The 17545-nt window shown below is 44.0% G+C and overlaps 1 protein-coding gene across 8 annotated transcripts in view; it reads left to right on the top strand.

The window, feature by feature from the left end:
- Positions 1-17545, top strand: part of LOC122391411 (carbohydrate sulfotransferase 11-like) — a 31746-nt gene that overhangs the window by 1971 nt on the left and 12230 nt on the right. For 2 of the 8 annotated variants that reach the window (XM_043385292.1, XM_043385286.1), the window contains exons 1-3: positions 11206-11613; positions 14049-14153; positions 14531-14651. Coding sequence is in view for 6 of the 8 variants with exons in the window: in XM_043385286.1 (XP_043241221.1) it covers positions 14541-14651 (111 nt within the window). In the remaining 2 variants the exon portion in view is untranslated. Of the gene's footprint in view, positions 1-6607; positions 6783-11205; positions 11614-13499; positions 13823-14048; positions 14154-14530; positions 14652-17545 lie in introns of those variants that run through there. The other 6 variants (XM_043385284.1, XM_043385291.1, XM_043385289.1 and 3 more) reach the window with 4 other exon arrangements.

Genomic DNA, 17545 nt, shown 5'->3' with positions numbered 1-17545 from the left:
AAACTTTGCGGGCTATCTTGTATGATATTCGAGATCCGCGCTGAATTCGGCACCCCTGCAGTCGGTGACGACATTTGGCATCCCCTGCCACACATTGCAAGCTTCAGCAACACCTCATTTTCATTTCTCTCTTTTCCCCTTTCTTTCCCTTCTTGAGCTATTTGCGACCATGTCAGGCGCAAATAGGAAATATGAGTTGCGACACATTTTTAACCGCCATGCTGAGCACAGTTGAGCGATTCACTATGGGAAAACGGCAATCAATTGAAAAAAGAATGTCGATTCAAAATAAAAAAGGTGCATGATCCTAATGTGCATCGCTTTTCATCAGAGAGGGCCCAAACACACACGTTTTGGATAAGAAACTTAACATTTTTATTTAAACTCACCTGAAACGTCCCACCAGAAACATCGACGACCGGAAAATAATTTATTTTGATAACCAAAGTTTAGCTGACATTTTGACGATGTTTTTACCCCGTTTTCTCCTGCCAGTTTTTCTGTAGGGAGGTAGGTCGCAAATTGGAAAGGGTCGCTAATTAGGCACCTTACCCTACCCTCGCCACAACTCGAATGTGGGGTGCGGGTTGGGTGGAAGGAGGGATGCACTCGGCCCGAGCTGTCAGCTGTGGCGAGGTTAAGGGTATTTACTGCATTAAAGCTACAGGTCGCCTGGGCCCTTATCTTGAGACCAATAGCAGGTACCACTGATGGTCTTTGGTACCTGGGGCATTCTACGATAGATCGTACCACTTTTTTCCAATTTGACACCCTCATCCCTCGGAATTTGACGAAAATTGGTCTCAGGGGTAATCAGGGGCTCTGAATCCACCTGTAACAATTTCAGGCTTATCAGATAAGTATTTTTTGAGTTATGGTGTATAACATTTTTTGGATCTTGCTTAGCAGCGCTAAGTTTGGCGGGCTGTAACTCTAAGACGGATTATTTAAATGCAAAATGTTATATAACATTAAACTTGCAATGAAACAGAGATTAATACGTATTTTTGAAATTTCGAAAAATGCGCTATTTTTGATGCATGAAATATCGAGTTTTCTTTCATTTGTATTTTTTGGACTTTGGGACCAATTTTTTTTTGAATTTTTATTTCTTAAAAAAAATAAATGGGTCATTGTTAAGAAGTATGCAAAAAATTAGGAAGGTGTTCTTTCTATAAATGTATTTATTTTACGTCACGATAACGGTTTCGAATAGTGATTTCGGGAGGGGAGCTTATAAATGGGGTGGTAAAGCTGCCAAGTGACATCACGGGTTACTGAAATTTTAATTGAAGTCTGAGTCATCTGAAAAAAGTGAAAAGAGGGTTCATCCAACCCTCTTTCCTATAAGCGCGAGGGTGAAAAAGGCTGTTTGTTTCTGACATTGTTTTGGACGCCAATGACCTGAGCTGTCCGAGATGAAAGTTACAGGACGCATACATGGTGTCCTCCAGAGGTCTCACAACTTGTATATCTGGGAATTTTTTAAGGTTACATGAGGTCAAGTCGGTCACGTGACATCACTGTTATAAGTCAATGGGGAAATATAAAAACTGTTATTTTGGCGCCGAGCATGATCTAAAACTATCTCACGTAGGGGAAAGTGGGGTAAGACGGTCAGGGTAGGTAAGACGGGCACCCCTTCTGCAGACCAAACCAATAGCGCTACGAGCGAGAAAAATTAGGACCAGAATTGCCTTTCCCACTCCACACCACTATTGAAGTCTGGTGAATTTGTGTTCAGTCGATAATCTTTTATTTTGATTTCTTTAAAACACTCATTTCATTGAAAACATCCATAATGTATTGTGCAAGCTTTTGTGTGCAGCACTGTAGAGTTAAAAACTCGCAATCACTTGTGGTACACTCATATGCCACCACTGTTCATTTACCGCGGATTAGCTTTGTCTGCATCAAATTGTCCACAGGGAAAAAACGTGCTGAACTTCTGACATTGAGTTTGGGGTAAGACGGGCATCTTTGAATCCAATGGGTCTGTAATGGTGAAAATATTTTTGTTGCTGAAGGAAAAAAAGAAGCATTTCTAATAAGAATATGTTCCATTCCGATACTCACAGACATGTTAGCAATATTCCTTCGGCACAGTTTATTCTCGAATAATGAATGTGAAAAACGGTTCCATGACTTGTGAACTAGGGCCTATATATACGAGCATACGCCTTCTGCACGAATCTCGTATACTGCCATTTCCGAAGCACTTGAGACCAACGAGCGACTGTATCAATGCGGCTAATATCGGGCATTTGTTGCGAGCTGTGCTGGTCGGTGAAAGAAGCTGGCCGTCTTGCCCTACCCATGTGACCGTCTTACCCCATGGGGTGGGGTAAGACGGGTTTTTGCAAGGTTTTGCAAAAATAGCTGCAGTTTATTTGTTGAACCAGGTCTAAGTCCCATCTCCTGGCAAATGGAAGTAAAATGTCTATAAAAGGTTTTCACTCAGTTTCCCGTTTCTATGATGTTTCTAACTGGCCGAAAAATGGCTCCAAAGTTAAGGTGCCCGTCTTACCCCACTTTCCCCTACATGGTATCGTGATTTCATGCACTCCTTATGCTTCACTTTTGCATTGTTAACCTTGCGTGACGTCATTTATGACGTCACTAGGGTCGTACGAGTTTTTCGTCAATAACTCCCGATCAAATGGAGCTAGAGAGTCGGGAAAGCCACCAATGGACTCGGGAAGACCTTCCGAATCGAATGGTATGCCATATGATACCCTTTGCCCAGCTTCGTGACCTGAGGGGCTCTGACCTGACCTTGACCCGAGGTCAACTACTTAAATTGACCTCACCCTAGCCAAAAGTATACCATTCGATGCACCTGAGCTAGGCGAACACATTGATGCCAAAATCGCGGCTCTGCGGCCATTTTTTTGTGAAGTTATTTACTAAAAACCGAACCCGTAACTTCAGTCACGTGACCTGACCTCAGACGCTACCGGTTAACCTGAGACCTTAAAACCGGGTACCACTCGCTGCGACTTGTAACGGCACACACGCTCGTTTTTTCCGCGAGGCTCTAGCTCTATTAGAAGCGAAACGGCGTGCTGGGGTCGTATCAACCCCTCCGAAACCCATTTTGCTTGCGGGAAAATGAGGATCTTATAGAAAGAACACCTTTCTAATTTTTTGCATGTCCATTTGCAATGACATGAAGTTTATTTTGAAAAAATAAAAATGTGAAAAATTTTGGTCCCAAAAGTCATTAGAGGCAAATGAAAAAAGATTAAGGTTTTTGCTCAACAATGAAAATCTTTCTTTGGAATTCTTAAATAGTAATATTAATTTTTGATTCATTGCAAGCTTAGTGTTGTTTAGGGTAACTGTGGGGAAAACGCACCCCTGGGTTAAACGCCTCCCCTAAAAAAATCGTATTTCTTATCGACGGATAGGTGTTTTATCCTGTCTTTCAGAACAGTCAGCTGCTTGTTTACGTAGGTCTCTATTTCCGGTTCTGAGTCTTGAGGAGCAGCGTGGGTAGGTGCTGATGTCGGTTTTGGATGTTGTTTTTGTTGTTTTTGCAGAAGATTCCTAATATTTTGATGCCCTCTTTATATCACAAACCTTGCTATTGTGCACATCACTCAAAACTGCGTTTTATTGTCATTCTGTTGAATATATTATGCTGCGGCGTTAGTGGCGCGTTTTTTGTCAATATTTTGTTGACCGGAAATGGAGTGGATGGGGCAAGACGCCTACTCGATGCATGGGGCAAGACGCCCCCAGTTTTCTGAAAGGGGGGCGTTTTGCACGGTGGTGAGAGTGCAGGGTAGCGCCCTGTAGGTCGGGGCCGAAAAGGCCTCTCCCTGTCCTTTTTTTGCTGATATATCCTAAACGACTGCAGATATCGTCACCAAACTTTCAGGACTCCTCCGGGCATCCATTTTACACATTGCAACAAAATTTTATTCCAAAGGCTATGATAGGTTGACCACAAATGACGTCAGAATGACGTCAAGTTCTGCCATGTTCATCATTTTCTGTTGATAGATGGGGTGGGGGCGCTTTGCACATGGGTGTGGGCGTATTACCCAGGGTATGGGGCAAAACGCCCTTTTGCAAGGGTATGCGAAAACCTTTTTGGGGGGTTAAATACCACACGCAGGTGTCTTTTCTTGGTCTCAAAACGTAGTAAAAAGAATGAGCTACATGATGGTGCCCAAAGGTTTAAGTAATCTGTGTTGGGTTGAGTGTCAGAAGGTTTCGCGCTTAATGGGGGCGTTTTTGACCTATTCACCCTACTGTTTGTTGGTTGCTTAACCCGTTCTTGAGTTATAGGCCATTAAACTCACCGTTACGAACCGAAGTTAATAAAAATGTAATGCAATATAACTCAAAAAGTTTTGATCTGAGAAGTCTGATATTTTGTCAGGCGTCTTTGGGGCCTATGATTACCCCTAGGACCGATTTTCATTAAAATCTGAGAGATGAGGGTGACGGGCCTGGTACGATCTATCGTGGAATGCCCCACCTACTACATTCTTTACATATTTATTTTCAAAATAACTTTCAGGTCATTGCAAATCAACATGCCAGAAACTAGTGTTCTTTCTATAAATACATTAAGTAGCTCATTTTATATATTTTAATATATATATATATATATATATATATATATATATATATATATATATATATATATATATATATATATATATATATATATATATATATATAAATATATATATATATATATATATATATATATATATATATATATATATATATATATATATATATATATATATATATATATATATATATATATATATATATATATCGACACCTTTTTTAAACCCCACGTTTGTTCTCCGGTGAATTTCAGACAAGTTGGTTAGAGACCTTCAAAAAAGGTACAATCACTCGATTTTTCTCAAGTTTGTCTGTCTTGGCAGATAAAGCAATACCAGAACAGGCCTACGAACACACATATTTGATCAGGATCGGACGATTGGACACTTTTAAAAGGAGATCTTTCGTGCCTCCCGGAAATTCGCGGGAGAGCAGATGTGGGTTTTTAAAAAAGGTGTCGGTATATATATAAATATATATATATATATATATATATATATATATATATTCGTGTAAGCAGGCAGTATATTTTCTTGTAGACATGTTTGATTGAAAACGATAGCATACTTAGCTTTTACGTTCTTCTTAGAAAGCTTTTCTTTCCTCCGGATTGTCTTTTTGTGTAATTCTGGGAGATTATGTATAAGGTCCCCAAGACTCATAGATCTGTAAAATTCATGTATGTTTGCACTTTCAATTATACGACGCGTTTCGGAGAAGCGTTCTCCGTCTTCAGGTAAGTACACATAACACACACACCGTCTTGTCACTGTCTAACGATCGCACTGTCTACTTGAATAAAATAAATAAATCATGATTTGTTTCATATCTAATTGTTCTAATTACAGTTTCGCGACGTTCGATGGGCTATCAGGGTAAAAAAGGACACACTTGAAAAAACAATAAGCTAACCAAATCGTGAAGTCACAGTCATTGGACTTCCGGCGGGAGAAGCACAGGAACTCTGGAATAAGTGCCTACTTGTACTTGAACAAGCACTTATTCATTTAGAGTGATGATGCCCCTATGCTCGAGCTGGTCACACATAATCGGTGAGTATTCCTGTATGTAGGCTGCTTCGAGGATCTTTAGGCGTCTGGGGTTGGACTCACGCGGTTGTAGGATGCTGGTGTTTTCCACCAGCTCAGCCCTTGTGATTTCCGTTCCATGGACGTTCCTCGAGTGTTCGGCGATACCGCTGGTGTGCAGGTGAGTGGTGAGCCGTCGTGAGAGAGTGTTCCGTGTGTGCCCAATGTAACAGGCCGTGTTGCGGAGCTTGCAATCTCCGGTTTTGCATTGATATTTGTACACGACATTTGTTTCTTTGAGCTTGCTCTCTGGTTCTTTGTTGCACATGATCAGGCTGGATGATGTCAGGGACTTGTAGTATGTCAGGGACTTGTAGTCAGGTAACTTGTAGGGACAGCACAGACATACAAACGACACCTGCCCAAGACACCAGCACAGACAGGCGATCTGACGGGTCAACTGTAAACCAGCCAGAACCAGCACGTGACAAAACCAAGGTGCACAAGTTGTACTACAGGAACCAATTCTCAGACGCATACACTGAAGATGAGCGCGTCTTGAAAAAGATAATCAAAAGGAATGTGGTACCAAAGGAAGGTCACGAAGTTAAGCTGCATATATACTACAAGTCCCTGACATCATCCAGCCTGATCATGTGCAACAAAGAACCAGAGAGCAAGCTCAAAGAAACAAATGTCGTGTACAAATATCAATGCAAAACCGGAGATTGCAAGCTCCGCAACACGGCCTGTTACATTGGGCACACACGGAACACTCTCTCACGACGGCTCACCACTCACCTGCACACCAGCGGTATCGCCGAACACTCGAGGAACGTCCATGGAACGGAAATCACAAGGGCTGAGCTGGTGGAAAACACCAGCATCCTACAACCGCGTGAGTCCAACCCCAGACGCCTAAAGATCCTCGAAGCAGCCTACATACAGGAATACTCACCGATTATGTGTGACCAGCTCGAGCATAGGGGCATCATCACTCTAAATGAATAAGTGCTTGTTCAAGTACAAGTAGGCACTTATTCCAGAGTTCCTGTGCTTCTCCCGCCGGAAGTCCAATGACTGTGACTTCACGATTTGGTTAGCTTATTGTTTTTTCAAGTGTGTCCTTTTTTACCCTGATAGCCCATCGAACGTCGCGAAACTGTTATTAGAACAATTAGATATGAAACAAATCATGATTTATTTATTTTATTCAAGTAGACAGTGCGATCGTTAGACAGTGACAAGACGGTGTGTGTGTTATGTGTACTTACCTGAAGACGGAGAACGCTTCTCCGAAACGCGTCGTATAATTGAAAGTGCAAACATACATGAATTTTACAGATCTATGAGTCTTGGGGACCTTATACATAATCTCCCAGAATTACACAAAAAGACAATCCGGAGGAAAGAAAAGCTTTCTAAGAAGAACGTAAAAGCTAAGTATGCTATCGTTTTCAATCAAACATGTCTACAAGAATATATATATATATATATATATATATATATATATATATATATATATATATATATATATATATATATATATATATATATATATATATATATATATATATATATATATATATATATATATATATATATATATATATATATATATATATATATATATATCTATATATATATATATATATATATATATATATATATATATATATATATATATATATATATATATATTCTTCAGGCCTTCCTTCAGTTCCTTCAGGCCAGGCCAACGAAGCTGGCCTGGCCTGGCGGAAAAAAAGCCTGCCGGAAAAACGAGCGTTGGTGTCGTTACGAGACGCAGCGATATCAATATTGAGCCCCGATGTTAAGGCCTCAGGTCAACAACCGCGGTGGCGTCTGATATTTAGGTCAAGTAACCCATGTCACGGGTTCAGTTTTTGGTATATAATTAACTTCCCAAAAATGCCTGCGGAGCTGCCATTTTGGCATCATTGTGTCCGCCTAGCTCCGGCGCGTCGAATAGTGTACTTTTTGTTCGGGTGAGGTCAACTTAAGTAGTTGACTTCGGGTCAGGGTCAGGTCAGAGCCCCCTATGTCACGAAGCTGGGCAAAGAAGGTATATTGCAATTGGGAAGGTCTTCTCGAGTCCATGGTGGCTTTCCCGACTCTCTATCTCAATTTGATCGGGGGCTATTGACGAAAAACTCTTATGACCCTAGCCGTCACGCAAGGCCAGCAATGCAAAAGTGAAGCATCGGACCTTGCAAGGCAAGGAGTGAATGAAATCACGATGTCATGTGCTTGATATAGTTTAAGATCATTTCCGGTGCCAAAATAAGTTTACATATTTCCTCATGGACTAATGCCTAATAGTGAAGTCACGTGACCGACCTGACCTCATGTGATCTTTAGGAAAAATCCGAGATATATGTAGGTACAAGTTGTGAGACCTCTGGAGGATAGCAGTACGTATGGAAAAGTGGGGTGGGGGGGGGGGGCACTCACCATTAGTGGCCCACATTCCTTCGAATGGCTGCCTATTGCCCCTCCGTCTCCTCTGTTCCTACTTCCTACACCTGTCATCATGTTATAAATCAGTACCCGCACATGGGCCGAGTATGCCATACCGGGGGATACCGTGCAGCGGTGTCGCAGTTCGGAGCACGGCTATATGCAGTGCACTGACCCGAAGCCGCTCGCCTCTCACCGATGGCTGCAGGGCAAGAGATAAATAAGTGTTCCGAGAGCCGTCCAAGGGCATTGCATGCTCCATGAGTGTTTGCATCTTTGCTTGCAGACGTTTGTCGGTAAACGGCCGTTCACCTGGGAACCCCGCGAACAGGTTAGGGAGTGGAGCGTCTGAGCGGCCGGTACATTGAACTCTTGGTGCAGCAACAAACAGAGAGGCGCGTGCATAATTTAATGCATGGTTATCATGGTGTAAGGCTTTGTGTGAGCCAGAGGACAGATGTTCCTAAAAGGGTGTGTATTGTGAACAATTTTTTAGTGTGAACAATTACAAATTCTAATCCCCGTAGCAGTCATATTCGCTCAAGAAGGTGAGGCTGCAAATTGGGAGGGGTTGCTGATGGGATCACTTGTCCTAAAGTCCTTATATGTTTAGGTGCAAAGTCGCTACATTATGTCTTGTTGATGTCGCAACGAGGACATAAGCAACAGAATATTAGATCTACCTACGAGCAGTTCTATTTGTAGGTATTGTCCTTACCGCCAGGCGCCACATTATCATGAGTATGCTACATGTATATGTACCATTGAACATAGCTGTATAAATGGATGTAGGGGAAAGTGGGTGTATTGCGCCCTTCTAACCAATTGCGCCCACCAACATTCCCACGGATTCAATGGCATGTTTTGAATTTTGAATTCGGAAACATTATTTTCCCCACTGGACAGTTCCTTTTATGGCCCAAGCTCCCCGATGAAGCCAATCAGCAAGGCTCATTACGCCATCAAAGATGTTACGGCGTTTTCTTAGTTTTTTTGCAGTATTTTGTACCGTTGGCTATAAAAATGTGTGATATTTATGTGATTTTCAGAGTGATATTTAAAAAGAAAAGTCCTTTTTTCATTATATTTCACTAAAACAGTTAGCTTCCTTCAACATCTTTATGATAACTTCCACGCTTTTATTAAAAAGCACCTCAATTTTAATTGCGCCCATGGCAATTGCGCCAGGGGGGCGCAAATAGAATAATGGTGTAGCTATTGCATATCACGACAGCATGAATGCATCATTAACTGATTGCAATAAAGAAGGAGTTTAATGTCAGGCAGGGGAGCAACCCGCTGTCGTCAGTCCGCAAATTATTTCTCTCGTCAAACTTATAATGTAGCTGCCATTTAGGCTACGAACTTGTGGTGTAATTGACAAAATACGACATTTTCAACATGGACTCAGGCGTGAGAGGTGACAGCTATGACAAAAAAGTAAAAACTGATGTCATAAAGCTGTCGAAACAATAACAATTATTAATTTTGAGAGAAACGATTGAAAATGTAACCGTATAGGCGCATACGTTCACATATATCTAGTCGGTTACAGTAAACGTTTTCGTTGCACTTTTACAAGCGTACGAACACATGTAAAGTTATCTAAGTGGGCTAAAAAACATCGCGATTTACACCTACATTTATTATTTAACCAGCGTGAATAACATTATGAATATTAAAGCAAGCCGCGATGACATTAGACTGCCGGGGTGTATGCATTCCGTCTCATTCGCTTAGCCATGTTAAAGTATAGGGCGCAATTCGGTTCTAATTGCGCCATCCCCCTGGCGCAATTTACAGCAGTTGTTGGCAAATGCGCCCTTTTACATGTTTCTGAAATAGCAGCTGTCAGAAGCAAACGAAACATTCTTAATTGATCGGGATGCTCTTAAATCGTAGCCAATGAGTTCCTCTTTGAAATGGTCACCAATGCATGCTTATATCTCCAGCGGTTTTCTTACAATCAGCGTTTTTCCTTAAGGTGGCGCTATTCACCCTCCTTCCCCTACCTCTAGAATTGACTTACCTTGGTTTATTGTTTAAATTCTCATTTAGTTTCCGAGTGAGTCCGTGGCTGGAGTCTAAATGTCCAAATGAAATTCAGACGCTTGAGGTACGTACCTACCTACCATGACCATCAAACGCACCGAAGACAGTTTTTCATGGACCTATAATCCATATGCAATGTGTGAAAAGATAAGTGTCAACGTACAATGCACATATGTCCATTTTTAAACTTTAGTCCAAGGGATGACCGATCGCGGCAAGTTACATGAATAATAATTCGTTTTCCCTTATATCGCATGTCTGGGCTCATTGGTATAATTGTCCGAATAAATGAAACGGCTATTAAGGGAAGATGGGGGAACACCGCCCACCCCGATATCAGAAATATGAAAAGGTCTTGGGCGACAGCTGACTGTCTTCTGGCAGCGTGACGTCAAAGTGCAGGCATGGGCAGTGCACCGCATTGTTTTAGGTGATTTGCGAGAAATTCCGAATTTTACGTTTCGTGAATACTTTTTATACTTTTTGTAGCATAATTAACCCGGCCGGGCCCGGGGGTAATCCCAACCACCGCAGCCCGGGGAGGGCGTTTTTCGCCCCCCCCCCTCCACCTGTCTAACTTCGTAAATAAGGGAGAGCTACGGAAAAAAGCGATACCAATCGAAAGGTCCTTACGAGACGATTCTAAAGCACCTAAAAATTTTGACCTCAGGTCAATTTTCAAGGTCAGAGGTCAAGGTCAAAGGCAAAAACCGGCACATGTGTAGTAATCTCAAAGTAAGCGTTCTAGACGACGGCAGAATGCATAAAACTGGCAAAATTGGTTGTCAAACGAAAAAAGAGAATCTGAGGATTCTGTAAATATGCTCAAAATCAAAGGTCAATGTCAAGGTCATGCTTAAACTTGACCTTAAACTTTGCACTTTTTCGTACATCTTGCGTGCTAATTTCCAAAATGTTTGAAATGTTTTGAGGCTTAGTCCCTATTTGTGGTTCATCTTACGACACAAGGCTGCGCAAAGGTCAAGGTCACAGAAAAGTATCCCTGCTAGAGGCTATTTCACTGATTCAAGCTAGTAATAATAAATAAGACAATTTTGCCATCCGGAGGTTCTAAATAAAGGATTAGAGGAAATGGATGCCAGATTCGTGATCAGCGGGTACGAATCCATCATAAACGACCTTTCGTATGTCAAGGTCAACCAAAGGTCATTCGAGGTCACATGAGGTCAACATAAAAATTGACCTTTTCCAAACAAAATTGTTAGAACTCAGTCAATTTAGTTGTCGTCTTTTCGCCCGCTTGTGTCGGCTCGGCCGCCCGTATTTCTCCTCGGCCGACGCGCGGCCGCTGTATTGCGGCACAGCATTTCTCGCTGGAGCGGGGCTGTGCGGCGCGGACTCGTGCAGTGATTGGTCGGCTGCTGACCACGTGATTGTGAGGTGAGGTCGGGTGAGGGCGCGCCGGCGGAGGGCAGTCGGGCAATGTCTGTTGTCGCGGCTGGTGCGTTGGGACCTCGAATGTTATATGCGTTGCTGGGGACGTCGGCAGACTCGTCTGAGAGGCTTGCTGTCGGCTTACTCGGCGATGCATATACATTCGAGGGTCTAAATCTGGGACTGAGTCTGTCGGGCTCGTTCCTCATTCGCTTTTTGGCCCCAACCACCGATAGCACAGCGCCGTGAATATGTAAGCCTTACTAGTCTGAGTGGCCTGTTCGGCGAGCATATTCACGGAGCTGTTCGTATCATTTGAGCGTGCCTTGCAAGGTCGCTATTTCATACGGCAACGCGCCTATTCAGGGAGGATATTTACGGGTTGGGGAGCCATGAACGAGGCTCTCATTTCATCGAGTAGGCGTATCTTGGTGCAGAGTTTGTACTGGGCCGAGTCGGAGCCCTGCCCTGCCATGGTTGTTCATTTTGCTGACGATCAAAAATACATCCGCCTGGTGTAGGGTAGCCTGGGGCAAGACGCCCCAGATAATTTATTTTGCTTCATAACTTTTGTCCTACATCACCTGGAAGGCCAAATTTGTGCTCAATGCGTTCTTTGGACATTTTACTTTAAATTCCACCCCTCAAATTCATTCACTTATGATCGGACTCCCAGATATGAAGTGATTTGTGAAGCAACTGCAAATGGGGCATTTTGCCCCAACCCCAGGGCAAAACGCCCCACGGCCCGGGGCAAGAAGCCCCATACTGTAGATTAAAGATTAAACATGCTAGTTGACCAAATTTTATATGAGAGGTCCGTTAGACCTCGGGAGGCACGGCACTGAAGTTAGCACCTTCCATCCTATCAGGTGTTCAGCTATGACACTATTGTATGAGCAGGTTTTTCACCTGCTTCATAAGGCCAAATAATAAATTATTGCCATGCAACTGTCAACCAAATACTTCCTTTGCCATCCGGTTGCTGAGAAAACTACACATAAATGCATAGAAACTTACTGTTTGCCAGCTACCGAACATTAGGAAGTGGGTAGTACGAACAACACATGAGGCAAAACGCCCCATGGGGCTTTTTGCCCCGCGACCTACTGGGGCGTTTTACCCCATCACGTAGTTCGGTCAGAAAACAACGCCTTGCACTCCAGCAAGACATAATTTAACACGAACCAACCCGGCATTATAAGCGTTAGATAACAGTTATTCAAAATACATAAAAGTCGTTAACCTGATGTGGACCATAAAAGAACGCCATGATGCATAACCTGACAACAAAACATAAAAATCACTCCAAAAACACATTTTTGGCTATATCTCCCTAAGGAGTCATCACAATTTCTTTCCAGTCTGGTCATATAATGATCATATAGTGCACGTTTTATAGAAGAGAGAATATTGCCCCAGATCCTTGCCAGTTCCGAGAAACATCGGTGAGGCGTTTTACCTCGGCGGGGCGACTTGCCCCGGTCTACCCTATTTGTACCTTCTTAAACTTGGAATCGCAACAAAAATATATATCATTCGACGCGGCTTGACAAGGCGAATGCGATGGTATGTACCACTGCCGTAGCTCTAGGGCCATTTTTGTCGAAGTTATTTGCGAAAAACTAAAACCACATTTCGGGGTCGTTGACCTGACCTCTGACCTCAGGTCACCAAAAGTATTTTTCTATTTTTCTCTAGGTCAAATTCTACACAACCGTGCTCGTAATTTGTCTTTATCTCTAAAACTCTATTTTTAGCAGCTATTTGAAGTTCGCGTCTGTGACGCCGAAGTTTGCCGTGCAGGGGTCTAGAAAAATCGACCCTGTGACGTCATCAAGGGGGCTAGGTCCAAATTTTTTACTTCAGAAGATGTCAAATTGATGGAAAAAAGATGCTTAAAGTTTCGCTTTCCTATCTAAGCGTTCGGGAGCTATCGCAAATATTCGCCAGGGGGGGGGGGGCGAAAAACGCCCCACGGGCCCGCGAGGGTTAACAGAAGAAAACTTATCTCATTTGACAGACATTACATAGTCCTGAAGTAGTATTTTTTGCCATATTTAGAACTCATCCAAGCACTACGTGCTCCTGCTCGAGCGAAATTTTTGTCGTGCTGCCATATTGAAGGATTTTTAGAAAAATGGGGTAACACCACCCACTTGGGAAATTTGGTACTTAAGCGCATTTTGACACCTAACCCAGGAGTGGCGCAAATCGAATCAAAGAAATCACTTGTTAAAATTAGTCGCCGAAATTTCTACCATTCTACTTATAAGGTATACGGCCTTGGTTCTACGTAAGACTTCGCTCGCTCGTAAATCGTAATCAATGTTCCTCGGAATTCGTGCAGAAGCGCTGATCAGCAGTATACCTAGTACCTACCCATTTTCTATATGGTTCTCATCTTCTTTGCATCTGAAAAGGTGCAAATTGAAATGTCACATGTAGGTATGTTCCTCGCCACATACGTATCATTGTTCACCGACGGCCTCAATTTCACAGGACATTAAACTGCAATAACCTCGACGGCATCATAAGGGCAAGACTGCAATATCGAAGCAAGCGAATCAAAGAAGCATGCGAAATTTATGGATTCAAGCCAGAAGGGTGAGTTTTAACCTAACCGTGGTTAAATTTGTAGGTATGAAAAGGAAAGATTTAAGAATACCGAACATGTAGGAAGTACTCAGTCAGTCTGTGTCATTCAGAATAAGACCAAAGGTACACTTACGCATAGTCACTAAACATTTCTAAGTAATGAGTAATATATAGAATATGGCCTAAAGCCGTACTTTTGGTAAGGTATAGGTGCACACTGCACTCTCTTACCAGTTTTTGACAGGCACGTGTCACCAAGGTAATGCATAGGTACAACAGTGCCTATATCGATGGGGAGTCACCTCACCACATCGAAATCCGAGGACATCGACGTCATCGACAAAGGTCACACCTTCCTTGGCTGGCGCTGTGTTCCCTGATTGCAGGTATAAGTGGATGGGCGATGTGCACGTAGACGATATTGTCTGGACGAGACTACCTAAGGTCGCGACAACTTTCATGACGACCATTATCCTCCGAAGAATATTGAAAAACGCCACATTAGAGGTAAATCCATCGGGGAATCAAGTGCTCTGCATACCTCATAGGGTAAATTTTCATTAGATAGGGTAAGGAGAGGCAACTTCGTGGAAAACTACAAATCTTCCTCCAGAGCCAACATTTTGCGTTGGTATGCAAAGGCTGAAGCATGTCTAGCACGACCATTTCACTGCACACGCTACAGGCACGTAGCCAGGATCTTGCTCAGGGAGGGCAGGGGCCACAGGTCGCGACCTAGTGTTGTACCCCCTCCAAAAAAGGAAAACTCCTCGGAGTTGGCGCACTATTCTGGGGGGGTTGCTGTAGTTTTTATATATTTTTAATTTTTTCATTAAATTTCATTTTATTTTTCGACTTCAGCGGGGGGGGGGGGAATGGTCCCCGTGGTCCCCCGGCCCCTTGGCTACGTCCCTGACATGCTTATGGTCCTTCTTAGTTCATTGTATCGTTATTGAATTTTTCGCAAATGCATTAAAAAAAAGACGTTTTTGCTAACTTCGTACGTAGGGTCATAACTTCGTGAATTATCTTTCGATGATAATAAACAAGCGTTTGTCTTGGGATGCCGTAAACGCGGCAAGCTTTGCTAGTGAATTTAGCCTCTTTCAACAATGTCCGTGAAGTTAGCGTCAGCAACAGCAACGAATACAGCGTCGGATTCAGAATCGCTTAAAAAACTCATATTAGGTCAATTGGGGGACAGGGAGCAAGAATATGACCTTTATTTGGCCCTAGCTCTTACCCCTTACCCCTTAATCGGCCCTTAAAGGAAGGGGCGCGTCAAAAGTGCCTCAAGGGTTCGTCTGATCGCCAAAATAAGGGTCGCAATCAATTCCTCGGGTCAATATCTAGCCGCAGCCTCGGGTTCCAGATGTGTGCAACTTACCCCTTACCCCTTAATCGGCCCTTAAAGGAAGGGGCGCGTCAAAAGTGCCTCAAGGGTTCGTCTGATCGCCAAAATAAGGGTCGCAATCGATTCCCCGGGTCAATATCTAGCCGCAGCCTCGGGTTCCAGATGTGTGCAACTTACCCCTTACCCCTTAATCGGCCCTTAAAGGAAGGGGCGCGTCAAAAGTGCCTCAAGGGTTCGTCTGATCGCCAAAATAAGGGTCGCAATCGATTCCCCGGGTCAATATCTAGCCGCAGCCTCGGGTTCCAGATGTGTGCAACTTACCCCTTACCCCTTAATCGGCCCTTAAAGGAAGGGGCGCGTCAAAAGTGCCTCAAGGGTTCGTCTGATCGCCAAAATAAGGGTCGCAATCGATTCCTCGGGTCAATATCTAGCCGCAGCCTCGGGTTGCAGATGTGTGCAACTTACCCCTTAATCGGCCCTTAAAGGAAGGGGCGCGTCAAAAGTGCCTCAAGGGTTCGTCTGATCGCCAAAATAAGGGTCGCAATCGATTCCTCGGGTCAATATCTAGCCGCAGCTTCGGGTTCCAGATGTGTGCAACTTACCCCTTACCCCTTAATCGGCCCTTAAAGGAAGGGGCGCGTCAAAAGTGCCTCAAGGGTTCGTCTGATCGCCAAAATAAGGGTCGCAATCGATTCCCCGGGTCAATATCTAGCCGCAGCCTCGGGTTCCAGATGTGTGCAACTTACCCCTTACCCCTTAATCGGCCCTTAAAGGAAGGGGCGCGTCAAAAGTGCCTCAAGGGTTCGTCTGATCGCCAAAATAAGGGTCGCAATCGATTCCCCGGGTCAATATCTAGCCGCAGCCTCGGGTTCCAGATGTGTGCAACTTACCCCTTACCCCTTAATCGGCCCTTAAAGGAAGGGGCGCGTCAAAAGTGCCTCAAGGGTTCGTCTGATCGCCAAAATAAGGGTCGCAATCGATTCCTCGGGTCAATATCTAGCCGCAGCCTCGGGTTCCAGATGTGTGCAACTTACCCCTTACCCCTTAATCGGCCCTTAAAGGAAGGGGCGCGTCAAAAGTGCCTCAAGGGTTCGTCTGATCGCCAAAATAAGGGTCGCAATCGATTCCTCGGGTCAATATCTAGCCGCAGCCTCGGGTTCCAGATGTGTGCAACTTACCCCTTACCCCTTAATCGGCCCTTAAATGAAGGCGCGCGTCAAAAGTGCCTCAAGGGTTCGTCTGGTCGCCAAAATAAGGGTCGCAATCGATTCCCCGGGTCAATATCTAGCCGCAGCCTCGGGTTTCAGATGTGTGCAACTTACCCCTTACCCCTTAATCGGCCCTTAAAGGAAGGGGCGCGTCAAAAGTGCCTCAAGGGTTCGTCTGATCGCCAAAATAAGGGTCGCAATCGATTCCTCGGGCCAATATCTAGCCGCAGCCTCGGGTTCCAGATGTGTGCAACTTACCCCTTACCCCTTAATCGGCCCTTAAATGAAGGGGCGCGTCAAAAGTGCCTCAAGGGTTCGTCTGATCGCCAAAATAAGGGTCGCAATCGATTCCTCGGGTCAATATCTAGCCGCAGCCTCGGGTTCCAGATGTGTGCAACTTACCCCTTACCCCTTAATCGGCCCTTAAATGAAGGGGCGCGTCAAAAGTGCCTCAAGGGTTCGTCTGATCGCCAAAATAAGGGTCGCAATCGATTCCCCGGGTCAATATCTAGGCGCAGCCTCGGGTTCCAGATGTGTGCAACTTACCCCTTACCCCTTAATCGGCCCTTAAAGGAAGGGGCGCGTCAAAAGTGCCTCAAGGGTTCGTCTGATCGCCAAAATAAGGGTCGCAATCGATTCCTCGGGTCAATATCTAGCCGCAGCCTCGGGTTCCAGATGTGTGCAATAGGGTGGTCCGGTTTGCATCACTTTTTGAAAAGTCACGGTCTCACCCCCCTATCTGGTGCATTTTGGGGCGCTGATTACGATAAGCACATAAAAAATGCAAATTTCGATTTTTTTTTTGTAGGCCCCGGTCGATCAAAGATTTTGAAAATTTT

The sequence above is a fragment of the Amphibalanus amphitrite genome, unplaced genomic scaffold, assembly GCF_019059575.1.
Source record: "Amphibalanus amphitrite isolate SeventyFive unplaced genomic scaffold, NRLGWU_Aamphi_draft 000436F_arrow, whole genome shotgun sequence".
Taxonomy (NCBI): Eukaryota; Metazoa; Arthropoda; class Thecostraca; order Balanomorpha; family Balanidae; genus Amphibalanus; species Amphibalanus amphitrite.
Note: the sequence above shows the minus strand (reverse complement) of the source record. Positions and strands in the feature narration are given on the sequence as shown.